The sequence below is a fragment of the Chaetodon trifascialis genome, chromosome 11 (assembly GCF_039877785.1).
Source record: "Chaetodon trifascialis isolate fChaTrf1 chromosome 11, fChaTrf1.hap1, whole genome shotgun sequence".
NCBI lineage: Eukaryota > Metazoa > Chordata > Actinopteri > Chaetodontiformes > Chaetodontidae > Chaetodon > Chaetodon trifascialis.
Window position 1 is genome coordinate 7,841,361 of NC_092066.1, and position 19,046 is coordinate 7,860,406.

Sequence of the window (19,046 nt, forward strand, 5' to 3'; positions counted from 1 at the left end):
AGTGCCTAAAGCCGATACTGCAGCTTTGACTAATAAGTGTCTTAACAGTATACAGCATATTATTGTGAAAAATCTGGACAATAGTGAAAAAGACAAGAAAGCTTGAATAGATGGGTTTATGTTATTTTAGAAATCCATCCATCCATCCATTATCTATACCGCCTATCCCTTTCGGGGTTGCGGGGGGCTGGAGCCTATCCCAGCTACAGTGGGCGAGAGGCAGGGTACACCCTGAGCCGGTCGCCAGCCGATTGCAGGGCCACATTCAAGGACAAACAACCATTCACACTCACACTCACACCTACGGACAATTTAGAGTCATCAATTAACCTAATGAGCATGTTTTTGGTCTGTGGGAGGAAGCCGGAGTACCCAGAGAGAACCCACGCATGCACGGGAAGAACATGCAAACTTCACACAGAAAGGCCCCGCCTGACCCGGGGATCGAACTGGCAACCTTCTTGCTGTGAGGCACGCGCACTACCTGCTGCGCCACCGTGCAGCCCCTATTTTAGAAATCATTAAAAAAAAATCAAATTTTATATTAGTATTTTGAAATACTTCATTACATTTGTTCCATGGTTTGCTACATTTTGATACTGCGCAATATTTATTTTGAATAAGGAATTAGATGATTATATCACGTCTGGATTCACTATGGGAACTTCTACACTGTAAGATGTGATGAAGCTAAAATTGTGCTTGAAGTTGTAAAGGGGAAAAAAAAATGCTTCCTGTGTCAATGAGATCATAAATGAAAATACCTTTAGCAAACCATTTTCTATTTCATGTAACTGACATGTCATTGTAGTGTAACTGCAATAAAATGTAAATATATTTCAAAAATGTAATAACTTGTCAATGTTAATCTTGAGTCATGAATCCTGATTAAATATGAACTCCAAACTCAAACTAATGTAAGCAAACCTTTTCAGCTACAGGCTGCTTCAGAAACCCTTTCTGCTCTTGGTAAAATTATTCTCTCTAGATAAGAAATTTTTAAATTAGGTTTTCATTTTGATTCGACATCCCCAGTCTGAGCTGTACTAAAGCCGGCGTTTCAGGCCTCCAATCATCCAGTTCTTTTTAGTGACTTCCTATGAATTCATGCGGCTGCACACGCCCTGTGGCAGATTTCCAGCCCAAAAGGTTTCATTTTGAATGATTTCCCTCCACATACTTTTGCCAGGAATCTAAACTTAGTGAGCACCACGCCTATCTATTCTGAAACATATTTCATGGAGTCTGTTTTCTGTAGTTCTTGGTTATCCTTTCAAATTATGGATATTGTGTCAGAATGCACTGATGTGCTCTTTTACATGAATTTAAATATTTTCAGTTAATTTCTTTATCTATGGACAAAACCTAATATGTATAAATGGAAAGAAAGTCTACCTGTCCACCATTTTTTTGAGATGCTTTGAATCTGTTGTAACATTACCAAGCAGATATTAATCATTTGTTATTGTGTCCTAGTTTTGTGTTTAATTGTAGTGTATGAAAGTCTGTTATAGTACAATCTAGAAAGATATAATAGCAACAAAGAGTGCAGGTATAAAAGTATTATAGTATATATATATACCAGAAAAGGACATTCGTCTATTCAATGTAAGGACTTTTAGACTTTTTAGACAAATGTGAAAATAAATGTGAAAGAAAGAGAGATTGTAGAACTTCCATTCCATCCACAGCAATGCATGTGGTATTTTATACCCATAAATAAACTTAGATCAATTAAACTGGTTATATTTGAATTTACTTGATTGATGACAGTAGTTTTTTGTTTGTTTGATTGTTTGTTTGTTTGTTTGTTTGTTTGATTGTTTGTTTGATTGATTGATTGATTGTTTGTTTGTTTGTTTGTTTGTTTGTTTGTTTGTTTGTTTGTTTGTTTGTTTGTTTGTTTTTCGGGGGATTATCAGGTTTTTAAGAGATTGAGCAATGAATTTCAAATATCTTGTAGAATGGGAACATTTTTTTTATCAACCGTATGTGTATGCTATTACTGAATTGTTTTTACTGGGTTCTGGGAAGTTCCGTTGAACATCTTGTGCACTTTCTCCGTAAACACAGCAATTCGCCATATAAGGGATTTCCTCTTTGTACACCAAACCCGCGGTGTGATATTCACAAATCACCATTTGAGGATCAGTAGCACCCAACGTTTTTCTAAACCAATCAGATGCATAGGTTGGGTTTGTGGCTTTAACGGGTAGCCAATCGTAGAACGGTGTTGCATTGGAGGGCGGGTCGATGTGTAGTTCAGGAAGACGGGATGAAGTGAGGTGGGGATGAGAAATCATCAGTTAGCTCGTTGCTAGCTGCCTGAAGCCGACTCCTGGGGCGTTATGAGCATAGTAGCCGAAATCTCTAGATTATTTTACTTTCGATAGGTGGAACGATGGCCCTCTGACATCAAGAATGGACATAAGTTAACAATGACGGGGGAGAAAAAGAAGAAAAAGCGGCTGAACCGCAGCATTCTTCTTGCAAAGAAAATTATAATAAAAGATGGAGGAAGTGTGAGTTAAATATTTATTTATCTTCGTTAACTTAGCTTGCCACTGAGCCAAACTGGCTCTCAGTCGCTGAAGTTAGCAACCTTGTTTATTTGATGAAAACGTAGCATACCATATTTGTCCGTGGTTTTCTGTGGTCGATTGTTTGCTCCAGCGGATAATGTTAACCGTTAGCTTGGTCCGCCTCGCTAACTGGCTAGCACAGCTAGCTATGAACTAGTATTAGCTACCGCGAATGTTAGCGGCCTGCGTTTGTAGTCGTTTACACGTCAGCTCAGGTAACGCTAGCTGGCTAATGTCAGCGTTAGCTTTGTTTTTCTTCATCTTTCCACAGTAATTCAGTTAACCTGCAATATTAGCTTATCTAGCTTAAACCAGCACTTAATGTTAGCGTCACCTCACGTTTGTTCAAAGCTTGTTGAAATTACTCGTGTCAGTGCATCATTAAGAAGCACAAACTGGGGCTAGGTTAACATTAGCTCACTAGCATATGTGTTAAAGTGGGGTTATTTTTACCCTGCTGCAACATACAGTTAATATATTTAGCTAGCTTTTAGCTACCTTTTGTACTACTTAGCTAATTGTTTAAGAGACAAAGTAAGGTACTTTGTCAGACAACGTAAGAGATACTTAAACGACGATGTGGTTTATAAACGGGCCAGGGCAAGACATTTCGCCCCTGGGTTTGGTAACGTTGGTTGAAAATAATAAAATACAACAGTAAAGTCATCATTCCAGGAAAGCTACTACTACCGAGGCTGACATCAGCTGTGTAACGTAACATAGCTTTTAAGATCAACGACGGCTTTTAGAATAGACACAGTATGGTGCTAATGATTGGGTAAATATCCGTCTGGGTTTGTTGTTTCTGATAAATTCTTACTCCCTTGTATCGGTCAGTGACACCTGGAGTCTAGGTATGATGAGCCCGTCAAGTGATACGATGGTCCTAACCGGAAGCATCAAACTTCCTCACTAAGCAGATGAAATTGTTAACTAACTATCATATCAGTAATTCTAGTTAACTGGATTATTAAGATGGTGTAAGTGATGATTGTCCCAAATTAGGCTACTGCCAAAGAGTGAGTATGGCAGGATTGTTATAAATACTGTGAAGCATCAGTTATGTAATCAGACAGCGGACAGCTATGCCAAACATGCTGGATATTTATATGAAGGCACATAGTTGTAATCACAATGAAGAAAACCAGAAACTGTTGTTTTCCCTCAGTAGCAGCCCTGTCATCCCAATGGCTGCTGCACATGTTTTTAAACACCTGACATGATGTTTCTCTACTCCAATGCAGTCTTTAGTTCAGATGATTGTTGTTGCCTTACTGTATTACCACAGCTAGGTCTGACCACTCAGCCATTAAGATTACACTTTCCACATCCAGTCCTTGATCCAACCATAGCATCTACTCAGCTTAGACACTCACAAGTCAGAAGCAAAATGTGAGCGGTAGCTGGTCGTTATTTCAATGGAGAGGAAGTTGCCACATCCATATAATGAGACAGTTACAGATTGTTCCTCATTTTCTCAGTTGAGCAGGTGGTGTGATCATAGTTTCTTCTTATTCGCTTCTTGCACCCCAGTCAGTGACTCTCAGACCTGTAGACTGGTTTTCTATGATGCTTTCAGTCTCTCCACGTGGGGAAATGACAAACCACTCGAGGGACTTACTAGCAGCAAGTGTCTTTGTTAAGTTGGCCCTGCCCTACTTTGCAGTCTCCACAGTTATCACACCTCACTGTTTCCTGCCAAAGCTCAGCATCCATCCTCATGCCATTTTACTTTCTCTTCACCTTACAGACTTGGATAGATTTTACTGTGCTGTGCTGTAATGAAGTGACTTCTTCTTCCAGGAGTGGATTTTATGCAAATTGAAAGGATGCCTATTTTTATTTCAGTCATTACAGATATAGGTCTGTATTCACAGTGACACAGTAAACAATAGCACAGAATATTTGCCTGTTATATTGAACATGGTTGAGAAAATTAAATGAAGATACACTTTACCTGAATATTGAAGCGTTTTGTTAATAATGAATTTCAAAAATCTAATGAAATATTGTGCGTGTAAACAGGCAACACAATCGCTGATGACACTGTGAATGTGAAATTCAGTGGATCCTCTTCTCTCGCTTTAGTCTTTGCATTTACTTGTACTCAACGAAATTCATTTGTAATCAGAGTAAGGCAATATAACTAATACTGCATATGTCATGTAAACAGCTTAACCGTGTTGTCTCACTCACATTAATTGCGTAATTAGAGAATAAGTATGACTGCAGTAATAGAGCCGTGGTGTTTGCCTGCTTTCAAATTAGCCTTGACGTGTTTGCAGCTTAGTGGTTTTGTTTTGGGATTTGCAATTTTGATACTGTGCAGGCACAGCGAAGCTCATGTTGTAGACTAGATACAAAGCTGTGTGTTTGAGAAAAAATAGCAGACTGGCTTGTGGCTGTGCAAAAATAAAACCGCTTCATTTTGGCAGCTGATATACAGTGTATAGTTATATTCTGTTCTATTTTGGTGATGAGGTTGTGTAGAAGTTTATCATTGTAGAAAATTCTACAATTTTCATGATATTATTATATGTAGAGTCTTTGTATCATTAGACAGATGTTGACTTGAAATAAATTCCAGTTTACAGTCGATCTGTTAATGTGTTACCATTAACATGCACTTTGCTAAACTGTTTGTTGCTTCTCGGATAGTCACCTTTCTGTTTGTTTGTCTCCCTCTGTCTCCATCCAGCCTCAGGGAATCGGTGAGCCAAGTGTTTACCATGCTGTGGTGGTCATCTTCCTGGAGTTTTTTGCATGGGGTCTCCTCACCACCCCGATGCTCACGGTAAGCCTGGATGCATACACACACTCATGTTAGCATTGGCTGATTGGATGAGTATATTTGTGAGTGGCTTTGAATTAGCCCCCGTTTTGGGGGGGATTCTTTTTGATTTTGATTTTTTGTCATTTCATTTTGCTAACTCATTTGCTAATGGAGTCTGCCTCTAAAGAACAAGTGAGAGCCACTGCTCAGACAGAGTTAAGAGAGCTAAGCCAGTAGCTCAGAGAGAGCACTGGGGGAAAATGGCTTGTACAGCCAGATATTTTCACATTCAACTCAATGAATTAAGGGTTTATTTTGACCAAACCAGAACTGGTGATTTTTGGAATAGTGGACCAACTAAGACAGCTTTGGTGAGTTTCTTTCAGTTTCATGTTGAGTTTGAATGAAGTGTTTTATGATGAGTTAAGGCAGCTAAGCCTGTCTTAGTTTGGTAAAAGAAAGGAGCCTGAATTAAGAAGGTGTACGGTTGTATTTCTCACACACTTGCACCAATATATTAGCAATCTCTGGATGTTGAGCTGCTGGTTGGAAAAATTTAAACATATCACGCAACCCTAACGCACAAGACACACTGTTATGTAAACCGACATGACAGTTTGTAATGTATTCATACGCCTACACCTCTGTTCTCTGGAAATCTACTCAAAGAGTGGCATTTCCCATTGACTGGAATCACACAAGGCCCATCAGTGTCCGTAAACGATTGAATTCCTAATCAAATGAGCGAGGCCCTGTCTGACGCAGTTTTGTTTTTTGTGCATATGTGTTGGCAGATGTTATGCCAAGCGCTAATGGACTGAGAAATATGAAAAGGGCATCAAACAATCGTATTGTCTAAGCACCAGGTCTTTGTTGAAAAGGCTTATCAGGGGGTCACTGGTTCGTGTTGTCAGGCCAGAGCACAGATGCCTGCCAGGCAAACACCACACATTCACCTCAGTGCGCTGCAGAGTAGTGTGGGTTAAGTATGTGCTACGAGCACCCCAAATAGCATTTTTTTAAGAGGATGTTCTTTCCAATATGTAACCTCTGCTCTTGAAAAATGTTGGCAAATCATTGGTCAACAATTAAAAAAAAACAGAGATGATAGTTTCCTCAAAAACAGATCTAATTTGTAAGGAAAGTGCGAAGATGACTCATATTGATGAAGTGCTTTATTTCATACCAGCAGGGATTGTGTATTAATAGGTTTCCTTTTTCTGACATTACATTTTTCTGCCAAGGTCTGCATTTATTGAATTCCTGTCCAGTTTTTTAACCCGCATGTTTTCCTCTACCAAGGTGAATTTTGTTTCGTAGAAACTGGTATCTCAAACAAATGATGTGCAAACATATGTGAGCCACATGATGTAAACCAGACCAGCTTATGCAACGCATGCTTTCCAGCAGTCTGTTGTTTGAAGAGGTTGTTGTATGTGTAACTGTGAAGCATTAATTACTTGGGGTTTGTTGCCCTCAAGATCCCCGGGCAGAGGCAGGATTTGCATTTTGGACTAATCAGAGGGCGCTTGAAGATGAGAGGGACTGCTTCACTGCTCCCAATGAGCGCGCTGCTTCATTAGTATCCAGCAGCAACAGTCTTCACTGAGCATTCACAGTCTGTGTGTGTTGGGCAACTGACTCCCAGAGGAAGAGAGGGGATTCTTAGCCATGCCGTTAGCTTTCCCTCTGTACCCCTTAACAATAACCACATCCTGTTGTTCAGCCTCTGTCAACCGTCACATGCCCTGAACTAAACGAAGGTTTTATGTTTCCACATCAGTGTCAGTGACATCTCCACTCCATACTTGCCGCACGCAGATATCATGGACTTTGATCTGAATAGCTCATGGATTTTAACTATGTGAACACTCCTTTTACCTATGCTCCCACAAAGGTTTTAGGAATAGTGTCTGGCTGCATGTATCCTGACATGTTTTACTGTGGTTGTTTTTATTTTGTGGGACAGCAGCTGTAAACCAAGCATGTTCAAAAAAGTTCTACTCATGTTTTATGATTTAATATTTTTTATATAAATGAGTATCTAACTGACACATGACAAATTAAGAAAATGCTGATCATTTTCTACAATTCAAATCAAATTTAAAGGAGCCGGGGGGGGGATGCACTCTGTGGGTACTTCCTAGTTTACAGTGATAGTTTGATAACAGAGTGGTTTTCCAGCAAAAAGGTTAATCATCTAAAAAAGTCAAATATTGTAACATGATGTCATGGATTTTTGACAGAGGTGAGATCGCACAGCCCTTATTGCTAAGTTCTTCCATCAGAACGAACCTGGAAAGCTCTGTCTCTGTGGCCATACTTCAGACTGGCCCTAATACTTTCTAAATAAATAAATGTTCACCCTCAACAGAGAAGAGGGCAGTGAGCAGTTTGTAACATGTAAAAGTGCTCCATCATTCAGTGTAGCAATAACCATGAATGTCGTTTACATCCATGACAGCAGCGAAATGACGATTCAGACCAAAACTTTGTAAAACTATTTAAGCCTGGCTTTTAACTCCGGCACCAGACTGGTTACAGGTGTGAGCGTACTGGAGACCAGTACAGGCATAGTTCAGTTCAAAGACTTGGTGCTTTTGGATCAAAATTTTTTGAATGTCAGTACATTGGAACAGTTTACCAGATAAAGTGAGAATCTATTACGAAACAGGTATAAAAACGTTTTATTTAATGGAATGGAAATTACATATTTTAGTAAATCTGTACAATTTTGTATTTATCCAATGGTGTCACACTGGTTTTTCTCTCTAGCTGTAGTGAAACCCTGCAAAGCACATAAGCCACTGCAGGTCATCGTTGCAAACTACGTAGATTAAGTGGTTTCATGTGCCGTTATCTGTGTTTGTTTTCCAGGTATTACACCAGACATTCCCCCAACACACATTCCTGATGAATGGGCTTATCCATGGTGTCAAGGTGAGACTTCAGTACACCCAAACAGAATAACTCAGTTCAATATTCTCTCTCTCATGATGGCAGTTTAACAGTGACACGCGGAAGTTGACAGAAACACAGTCCTGCTTGTATGTGAGCGAGTTATCTGTTTTTACTGGCAATATCTCAATAGCAAACTTTGTGTTGTCTGATATGCATTGACTGTACGTGAATGATAGGGAGTTGATTTGTAAGAATTAAGCAATAATCTAATTTTTGCCCCCTTTGTAATTATGCAGTTTTTGTGGATTAAGCAAATATTAAATGTATGTAGTTCTTGGTCACATGAAGCTGTACAGTAAGCCATGCCTGCACTATGTACCACTGCTGCTGTTATGTCACATCCTTCGCCAGCGCTTCATGTTCGTCTTGAGATGTAAGATTTTCTGTGCACGTGTGCTCTTGTTCAGCGAGGCACTGCTGCTTGACACTAATTCAGTGACATGTTAACACCTTCAAGCTGTCCAGTAACCATTGCTGGTTCCCCAGCCGGCCACAGAATATATTACGTTAGATATTTTTATGAGCAAGATAAGACCGTTTTATAGATTTCTGTGCTCTCTGGCCTTCATCATGTGTCAGTCTGTATGTCCCCAGTGATTTCACTTCAAACCAGCGCTCACTCCGACAGGCCTTAGGTGCTTTGTTATTGTTTTCTCTGGCTTCATGTCTTTACTCAGAGTGGGAAAAGCTTTTCTTGCCAGTCTGCCAGCTACAAGAGCTCGATGATACCGGACTTCACAGTCCATAATTAGGAGTCAAGATTGCCCAAACAATAGAAATAATTCTAATATCTTTTATTAATAGAGATATTGGTTGCTTTTGTGTCAGTGTGGCTATAGACAAAAGGCTTAAATGTGTGCCTGGTGTTAATTTTCTAGTTGATAATTTTTTGAGTTGGTCAAAAATGCAGTTTCATGCATAGATTAAAGTCACGTTTTGCACTTGTAATCATAATGCCTGTGAGTCTGTAAGTGGTAACTTCACTCCAGTTATCCATTCAAAGCACTTTTCTGATACACCCACCACCCTGTCTGTCCCACGTCCACCCCGTTTCTCTCCGTCCTCTGCAGGGCCTATTATCATTTCTCAGTGCTCCCCTGATTGGAGCGCTGTCAGACGTATGGGGACGCAAGTCCTTCTTGCTGCTTACGGTCTTCTTCACGTGCGCGCCCATTCCACTGATGAAGATCAGCCCATGGTGAGTGCAAAGCACAGACAACTACACAGTTATTCAGTCTTGTTTTGCTGAAACACTATACAATTTAACGCAACCACAGAATAAACTTCAGATCTAAAATGAGCTACTGACATTCTTACTTTCACAAAGGTGAACAATGTGAAAAGTACAGAATTTTAGTCATTTTATTTTATCTGAGCAAACAAACTAAACTCTTTCCTTCTTTCAGGTGGTACTTCGCAGTCATCTCCATGTCCGGCGTCTTTGCCGTCACCTTCTCTGTGATCTTTGCCTACGTGGCAGATATCACGCAGGAGCATGAGAGGAGCACAGCCTATGGTTTGGTAAGGAGATGGTTGACCAGAATACGTGTCTTTAAACACCTGCAGAATGATTGTATAATCCAAAGAAGTATTTATCTGTGAAGAGTCATGCCTGTCTTCCAGGTTCTCAGTATCAGTCACTTCTGTCTTGCTCACCTCAGCTCTGCTTCTCCCTCCAGGTATCAGCGACCTTTGCTGCCAGCCTGGTTACCAGCCCGGCCATCGGAGCCTACCTGTCTGTGGCCTACGGTGACACGTTGGTGGTGATCCTGGCCACAGCCATCGCCCTGCTCGACATCTGCTTCATCCTGGTGGCCGTACCAGAGTCGCTGCCGGAGAAGATGAGGCCAGCGTCGTGGGGAGCACCCATCTCCTGGGAGCAGGCAGACCCCTTCGCTGTGAGTAACAGATAATATTCTTTGTTATAAAGGCAGGTTTGTCTAGATAGTGATTTAAGGTTAAGCCACGGAGTGGAAGCTTTTGCTTCACAGAAAAATGGATCTGTAGCAAAGTGCACTTGATGGTGCTGTAAATTATCTGTAAGGGCAGGTCGCTCATTTAAATTCTTTCTCAGAAAAACATTTCATTGATGCAGAGCAGTACACTGATGCATAACCAGATTCCCTTATTTGTAATAAATAATATAATTGTCAAAATACTTAAAGAGTAACCTGTGTCACCTGTGACCACACCTCACTTCCAACTTAAGTGAAGGAGGGCAAAATTCATAGCCCCCCTTCTGTGAAAAGATAAACTCCACAGTTAATCTAAAGGTAACAGTCAGCAGTCTGAGTGTGACAAACCCAGTGAGCAAAGTTACAGCCTTTTTAGGACAAATGTCCCCTTTCTTGTTCCTGTCTCTCCACTGCAGCTCAGCACAGAAACAATGCCCCCAAAAACATGAAGGAAATTTGTACTAAAAAAAGAAACTGACTTTAAAAAGTGTATGTGACACTCAGTTGACTTGATGAACTCACAAAACAAGGAGTGAGGGTACATTTAATGTAAGTTAAGAAGGAATCTTTTACTAGCCAGTGTGAAAAGAAGGAATGATTACAGCAAGCAAAACCTGTTTCAATGTACATATTGATGTATAGATACTGTTTTAAGACAGTTTAAAAACAAAAAGCCAACCTGACCTTCGAATGCACAGTTCATATCCGCACCACCCATGGTGCTTTGATTATATACATTTTAAAGCTCTAGTTTTCTTACATAACATCATCAGTTAAAATATCTGTGGTGATTATGGACACTGGGCAGCAGAGGCGCTGCTGACATTGCTCACGTTTTAAAAATAAATCATGCAGTTGTTAAATTGTTTCTTGATGTTTTCTTGGCCAGTCTCTGCGTAAGGTGGGCCAGGACTCCACGGTGCTCCTCATCTGTATCACAGTGTTTCTCTCCTACCTCCCCGAGGCTGGCCAGTACTCCAGCTTCTTCCTCTATCTCAGACAGGTAACGCTCTGCTCTCCCTGCTTACACATTTGCAGAAAGGCCACGAAAATGACTGGATTATACACACAAATATTGTTTAGACACATCGTGTACACACCTACTCATCCCAGTGTGACGCTGAGATGTTATTTAAGGATTTAATTTCTTTCTCTGTGGTAGGTTAAGTTGCAGTTTGTTAAGAAGGCCAATTTGCTATAAATAGTGAGAGTGCATGTTCAATATGACGCCATCATACTTCAGCTAAAAGTATGACTGCAAAGCTCAGGGAAATGTACCCAACACACACTTTAACCTACATTGCTTTAAGATGGGATGAGCAGGTCTGCCGTGCAGCCTGTTTCTGTGTGTCTCAGCAAAATGCTAACACAGGAAAGCTAATTTATTTTAAAGCACAAGTAGACAGAAATGGACAGCTTTAGCCACGATGCAGTGCTACAGTAGCATCTGGAAGCAGCTGCCAGCTTTGACATGAACTGGCAAGAGATGAGATCTTTTTCGAAACTGCTCGAAAAAGGACTGTTAAGTTTGTGTAAACAGTGTCAGATGAACCAGTCGAGCAAGTCCGACACACTCAGTGTCACTTATCTGTGACCATCTTGAAAAAGACAGCAAAGTAGGTCTGCAGCATGAGGGCGAACATAGCTATACACAACTTCCTACTTCTCTCCTCTATGCAGAAGTTGCTTTATCGTATATCTTTCCCACATTCAGTGTCATGAATTATACACACCTCGTACCAGCTGCCTTACTCCTGATGCTGCATATATGACCTAAATACACCAGAGAAAACAAGTTAAAAGAGAGGCACTTTCTGTTGTTTAAAGGTGCAGTAGTAAACAGCATGTGTTTACAAAAGGCCACAAACAAACAGATGTCCTCTGTGGTGTAAGGTGAAAAACGGGTGGAGGTCTGTGTTTGAGATTTGTGCTCGTCTCTGGGCTTGTCCTAACCTGTGCTATCTGAATGCTCTCTCACCCTCAGGTCATAGGCTTCTCTTCAGAGACAGTGGCTGCCTTCATCGCTGTTGTTGGGATCCTCTCAATACTCGCTCAGGTACTGAAAAATTTGCAGCACACCATACCCTCCGTCCTTAGATCCAAAAATGCCCCCAACCCCCTGATTTTTCAGATTATCGCCAGAGAAAAGCAGCAGTCCTTCACATGTGGAACAAATACTTTAGATATTGCTGCAGATACATTTTCTCTCCGTCAGTTAATCAACTAATCATTTCAGCTCTACACCAGTCAAACCTCGAGAGTGATGTGAAAAACTATTTGCTGCAGACTTTATGTCTTGTGTGACCTCCGTGCTGTGTTTTTACAGACGGTGGTGTTGGGGATCCTGATGCGTTCCATAGGGAATAAAAACACGATCCTGCTCGGGCTCGGCTTCCAGATCCTCCAGCTGGCGTGGTACGGCTTCGGCTCGCAGCCCTGGTCAGTAACCTCCACCCTACACACACACACACACATTTCTACTACATTCATTCAAAGGAACAACAAAAACCAGAGATTCATTAAGAAATTCCATGTTCATTTCCCCTTATCAATTCTTGAAAGAAGGCTTCAGACCATCCGTGTTTCCATCTGCATCACTTGTTATGCATGTATCCATGGAGCTCAGTGGGCAAGCTTCACAAAAGATAGTTGTGATACAGTGAAATGTAATCACTCAGTGAATATAATTCATGCAAGGAAGGAAGATGACTAAGCATTTCCTGCAGCATGGTGAAAAACCACAGTCGAAGTCACAATGCCTGTGAATCAGTTAATGGGGCCTCATTCAGCCACAGTGAAATGACAGATATTTAACTTGCATGACAAGATGGAAATCATTTTTATTTTTCCTTTTCATTTGACCTTTCAAATATAACACCAAGTACTTATGTGGAGGTCAAATCCCCTGAAAATAGGCTTTACTTACTGTACTTTGGTTTGCTTTTACTAATCAAATGATATTCCAAGAACCTGAAGCACAGTCAAATAACCAGAATCTATAAACCCTTTGTGTTTTATGACCAACCCCCAGTCGACACTGCTCACCCAGGCATTGAGCCTTTCTTTCTCATTAGAATTAGCCTAAGTTTACACGTAGCAGGGTATTTTGGAAAACAGATATTTTGGCCCCTCCCTTTTCAAAAATAACATCATGCATACAGCATTGTTTTCAAAAATGTTGTCGTTTACATGAACCTGGATAAATACGCCGTCGAGCGCATCATAACTATGCCAAGCCTATGGGCGCAAGTGTAAACACAGGTCGCTCACATGACATTAAGTATTCAGTCGCATGTTGTGACGTTTCAGAACATAAAACATAAAACAATAAAAGGCGTTTTCAGAAATCTCAGAAATCTTAAAAATGATTGTTTTCCGTGAAAAAAAAACTCTGTTTGTGTGTAAACGAGACGCCAAACTACATGAAAACATATGCGATTCCCTATGTGTAAAAGGGGTCTTAGAATCTTATTGTCTGTTGTTGTAATACCACAGCAAACCACCAGAGGGGAGCATTGCCTTGAGCAATGGCACTGTCACCAGCTCAGAAGTGACACTAATCTGATAACTGAGTCTCTTTAAAGGCTTCCATAAAGTGTTTTAACTTGAAAGATTTTGGTTGACGAATGTAAATGTTAAAATGAGGTCCTATGAGCAACATGTGAACACGTATTTTACTCTCTTAGACATTTCAGTTTGAGATTCGGTGCCTTTCAAAGCATGTTTTTAAAAGCAGAAACAGTAGTACGGCTCACTGGGTTTGCATGTTCATTCACCTGAGACCTGTGAATAAGAAGACAGGGGCTTTTTACCAACAGCCACCAGCCATATACACAGGTCACACTATCAGTTTCATTTCTCGGGAGATGAGATCATAAACAACCGGTTTCTCTTGTTGTTTTTGCCTGGAGGAGGAAGGCAGAGCGAGCATAATATCTATTGATTCTGAAAGAAAACATTGACAATATGCCTCCTTGTTTCTCCTGTCTACTTTGGTCAGTACCCAGTAAATTAAGTTAAATAAAGGTCAAGTTACCCTGATTATATATTAAGGTAAGAGGCCTTTCCATGTTCACAAAAGCAGTCAATTGATGATGGAAAACATCCAACTGGTTATCATGGTTATGGTTTTAGTTTTCCATAAAAGAAGAACAGCTGTATCTAAAATTAGCTTTGACATTTTGGACTTTAAAGACTCGGTCGCTGTTTGTTGTATAGCTGCTGTTTGCTTACAGATAGTTACGAGGTTTTAACCAGAGTATGGCCTTTAACTCCCCTTCAAGGACATGTATTTATCTAATTTTTGAAAGGTTAAATAGAATTCTGTTGGCGTCATTACAAACATGTGTTGCTGGTTGTAGGATGATGTGGGCTGCCGGGGCTGTTGCCGCCATGTCCAGCATCACTTTCCCTGCCATCAGCGCCATCGTGTCGCGTAACGCAGACCCCGACCAACAAGGTGAGTTTCTCAGCTGTTAACACGGGTACACATGTCTGCTCATAGCAAAGGTGGTCTCATGTTGTCAGGTGGGTATCCAGCTGAAATATCTCTCCATTGATTCAATGTTTGGAACATGTGTGAGCTGACAGATAAATAACACATTCAGGTGATGTTGCATGCTTTGTCTTGTATATGCCAATAACACATAACAGAAACTCCCATTCTGATTGTCCACTGAAATGTGGCATCTATCAGAGATTTTGCTCACGTTGTTCTGTTCATGCCTTTAGGTGTTGTCCAGGGGATGATTACTGGAATCCGGGGGCTCTGTAACGGTTTGGGCCCTGCTCTCTACGGTTTTGTCTTTTACTTGTTCCACGTGGAGCTGTCCGACCAGGACGGCTCTGAGAAAGGTGCCAAATCCAACATGGCTAACCCCACTGATGAGGTGAGCATGATCAATAAATTCTTTTTGTTTTGTTTTTTTACACAGCACAAATAATCAGCTACACATATTTTAGCAGTATGTGAACTTTTTTTTTTTTTTTTTTTTTTTCCTGTCGTCTCCTCAGAGTGCCATCATCCCAGGTCCTCCCTTCCTGTTTGGTGCATGCTCAGTGCTGCTGTCTCTGCTGGTGGCCCTGTTTATCCCGGAGCACACGGGGCCCGGCATGAGACCCGGCGCCTATAAGAAGCACAGCAACGGGGCACAGAGTCACTCCCACAGCCCTCAAGGCAGCGGGGCCGAGGGCAAGGAGCCGCTGCTGGAGGACAGCAGCGTATAACCTCAGCTAAGGGGGGCAGACACCCTCGCTCCAACCAAACACCTCCCCTACCCCCCCGCACACATGGACAGATACACACATTTTACCACATGGACGACACACTGTCACCTCAGGCACGCATCAGGCTCCTGTGCCATGAAGAGGTGTTCGTGTCCACAGCACAAAACGTGGGCACTCCTTCCTTAGCAGCCCTTTTCGTTTCTTTTTTTAAAGCAGGGTATCGTGAGGACTCTCTGAAGACCCTGTGTAAAGAGAGTGTGTTGAGTATTTTTCGGGCTGCAGTGGAAAGGTGTGTGTGTGACTTGGCTGAGCTGGACTCTAATCATTGGTTTCGATAAAGCAGAGTGGAGCTTGCCCCCGCCCCCCTGTCACAGTGCAGGACAAAACAGAAGTGATTGGTTTAGAGCGTGAGTAGGGTTTATCTCCAGTGTCACTAAATTCCTGTGTGGTTCTTCATATTCCTCTGTAGCCAGTGAAGTGGCAGCTTCGTCTGTTTGTCCAGCGACGGTGTAACAAACAGTTAGTGGAGCACTTGTCTAACATCTGTTCAGAGGCCTGCCGCCGCCGCCACAGCTCAGTCTGAGCATCCGAGAAGGGAACACAGTTCTTCCTCTGTCTGCTCAGCGGGGAAGCGCAGCAACTGGATACCTGTGAGGGGAGAGGAGAGGCGCTGCCTCATCTGGGCCAGGATGGGTCAATCAGTTCAGATATAAAAAGCTTGGCAAGACCACACTTTGTTGAAACAACACACTTCGTACAGAGGGAAGTGTGCAAGAGAGACCACTTTATTAGCTGAAACTGTTTTTCAATGTTTACTTGCCATTCTCTAGATAAGTAGTACAGTTTGGGTTGTATATTTTTCTCTGTTCAAACTGAAGGCTAGTTGTGCTTCAAGTTCTTATTCAAGAAACAAATGTTGCCTCGAAGTGACTTAATATATATATGTATATATATATTAATTACGTAACCTGTATGAAGACCGAGGTCTGAGAAGGCTCTGTAATCTTACGCTATCGCTCCCATCGGAGCCGTTACACACTTTTTATTCCTTTTGTTTTCATGCCCTTCCTGTTGCTTTGTTTCCTGACATTTATCACCATCAGGGTTAAGGCTTACAGAACCGTGGTTTTATTTTGAAAGCCTCTGGACCATTTGGAGCTAGAGCGTCGCTATCAGCATGCCAGTGTTGGCACTGACTTTTTAATACGGAGTCTTTGAATTAATATCATTAGGTTCAACAGGATATCACTCGTGCTGCTGCAGTAGATAATTCAAAGTGTGATGTCATGTGGTGGATGAAGATCTCTACAGTGGTAATCGGATATGAATTATGAAACAGTTTCACTGAATGCTTGACGTTTAAGCTTCCGTACAAACGGTTAACAGCCACTGCACATTTCTCAAACTGTAACTGACAACAGATGGTAGGCAGCTCATGGAGCTGACATTAAAACAGGCCTCAGATTCCCCACAAGGGGGAGCTGTTTGGTCATTGTCAGATCAGTTCTGCACATGCCAACTTGCGCCACCTATAGGAAAAAAGGTAGTTCTACAAGTAGCTTAAACTTATAGATAGAAAAAGATGTCTGTCGCCCCCTATAGGCAATGAAGGTGAACGCTGCTCCCATTTTAGCACATTCTTCTGAATAAAAGCTCATGTATTTGAGTGTTTTTAAGGTTTTACGCTTTCCACAAACTAGCTACGATAAAGTAAGAATATAGGTCATTGGCACTCAAAGTCCAAGATTAGATTTACAGAGTCATGAAAACATGGAAATAACAGCGCACCCATGCAGTAATTATCCCCCCATGTGTCCTCCAGCGGATATTCAGTCTTCTAATAGAAATCTACAAATGAAACAGGAGGACAGTGGTTGAGGTCAGAGGTTACACAATGACACTGAGTGGATTGTGAACTGTCGTCATCCCAGCATTCATCAGTAAATATGATCCAGAAATGTAAAATCTTCAGTGAGTTTGCCTTGCCTGTAGGGGGTGCATATCAGCGCATCTGTCTGCAGGTCTGAACCGCTGCTGTTACCTTTCTTTGTCAGTCGGTGGCGTAGGTTGACCTTGAACTGCAGGTTTACGATTGGCTAACTCTGGCTGCGCCTGGTTTTGGTGCTTGGCATCAGTGACGCTGTTTGTTCTCGTACTGTCAGCAGCTGTTAACAGTTCATTTGTAAATGCCTCAAGTGCATTTAAATAGCCAAATTTCAATAAGGAATAGTAACTAACGGTGGGTTTCATGCTGTTTAACATCTACTGTATCTGAAGAGAAATGTACGTCTCATATTTTGTGCCAAATTAATTTTTTTTGGTTTGCTTTTTCATAATGTGTGTGTATGTGTGCGAACTTGAGTGATTTGGATATTTTGTTTTCTCGTGTCTTAATTTCTTTGGCTGAAGATTTAAGTTTTAATGCTATTTTTTTTGTAGCTTTTTAAATCTTCGTCCAGTTTTTAGGAATCTTTTCAGCGCCGTGGCTGCGTGGTAAATTATCGAATGTCCATCTGTGTGTTTTCAGTCTCGGTCTTCAGTTGATAACAAGCATTTCAACGTGGTGAGTTACATTTGATAAGCTTACTTTTCCCTGATTTATCAGTAGAGCATAACAGAAGTCAGTGAATGTCCCCAGCCAAGCTGTACATGTTGACCACACCATACCCTCAACGTTTTGACTTAACCTGTCAGTTTTTATTATTTCAGGGGAGGGGGGGTACTACTAGACAGGAGGCCATTGCTGTTGCTTTAATCTCTGAATATCATACTGTCGTTTTGTTTTGTTTGTTTTAATTACTCATTTATCGGACCAACGCATTGGTAAACCCATAAATTCAGATCCTACTTAAATTGGTAAGATTCTGCACCAGCCCCATGTGCACTCGTACAGCTTCCAAGCAACGACTGTAAATGTACAAAAATCACCTGTACGTACAGCAAATGTATATATTTATTGCTCAAGGAGACGGCCACCTCTTGGTCTATTTGGTTGTATGGTGCAATTATTATTATATATTTCTCAAGACTTACCTGCTAGCCACTCCTGTTTTTAGTACAATGTGGTTTGTGGCCTGAACCCCCTCTCTGTGTGCCTAAAATTAGCCAAGAAATGAGTATGGCAACATAAGTAAATGGTGGTTATTATGTAAATATGGGAAACTAATGACAAACTATTTATTAAAGGTTTATTGTACAATGAAATGTGTGCGTTTGCCTCTGTGGGTTTTGGGGCGAGCATCGTCTTCATGCCAAAAGCTAATTGAGTGATCAGAAGGAGCCTCTGCAAGCAGGCAACCAATAATTCTTTCAGCGTCATGTTTGCAGATCCTAAATTAAATGGCAGCTAAATCCCATTAGATCCCATTACAAACAGTTGGTATTCCTAATACCAGACGTTTTGTTTAATGCTCTAACTTTGGTGGTTGTTTGTTGAGTAATCCGACCCTTCAGAGTTTGATTGCGCTCCTCTAATGCTTTCCTCCACCTTCACACTCCAGTATATCCTCCGCTGTTATTAATGCACAGATCTAAGCTCATTTACTTTCT

At 41.3% G+C, this 19,046-nt stretch overlaps 1 protein-coding gene across 1 annotated transcript; it reads left to right on the forward strand.

The window, feature by feature from the left end:
* Window positions 1-2,257: 2,257 nt before the first annotated feature.
* Window positions 2,258-18,701, forward strand: mfsd14a2 (major facilitator superfamily domain containing 14A2). The gene is made up of 12 exons (XM_070974523.1): window positions 2,258-2,522; window positions 5,281-5,376; window positions 8,233-8,295; window positions 9,387-9,514; window positions 9,723-9,837; window positions 9,996-10,214; window positions 11,161-11,274; window positions 12,256-12,327; window positions 12,598-12,710; window positions 14,633-14,730; window positions 15,003-15,160; window positions 15,285-18,701. Exons 1-12 carry the CDS (start codon window positions 2,439-2,441, stop codon window positions 15,495-15,497), a joined length of 1,473 nt encoding a protein of 490 aa, XP_070830624.1. The 5' UTR covers window positions 2,258-2,438; the 3' UTR covers window positions 15,498-18,701.
* The last annotated feature ends 345 nt before the right edge of the window (window positions 18,702-19,046 follow it).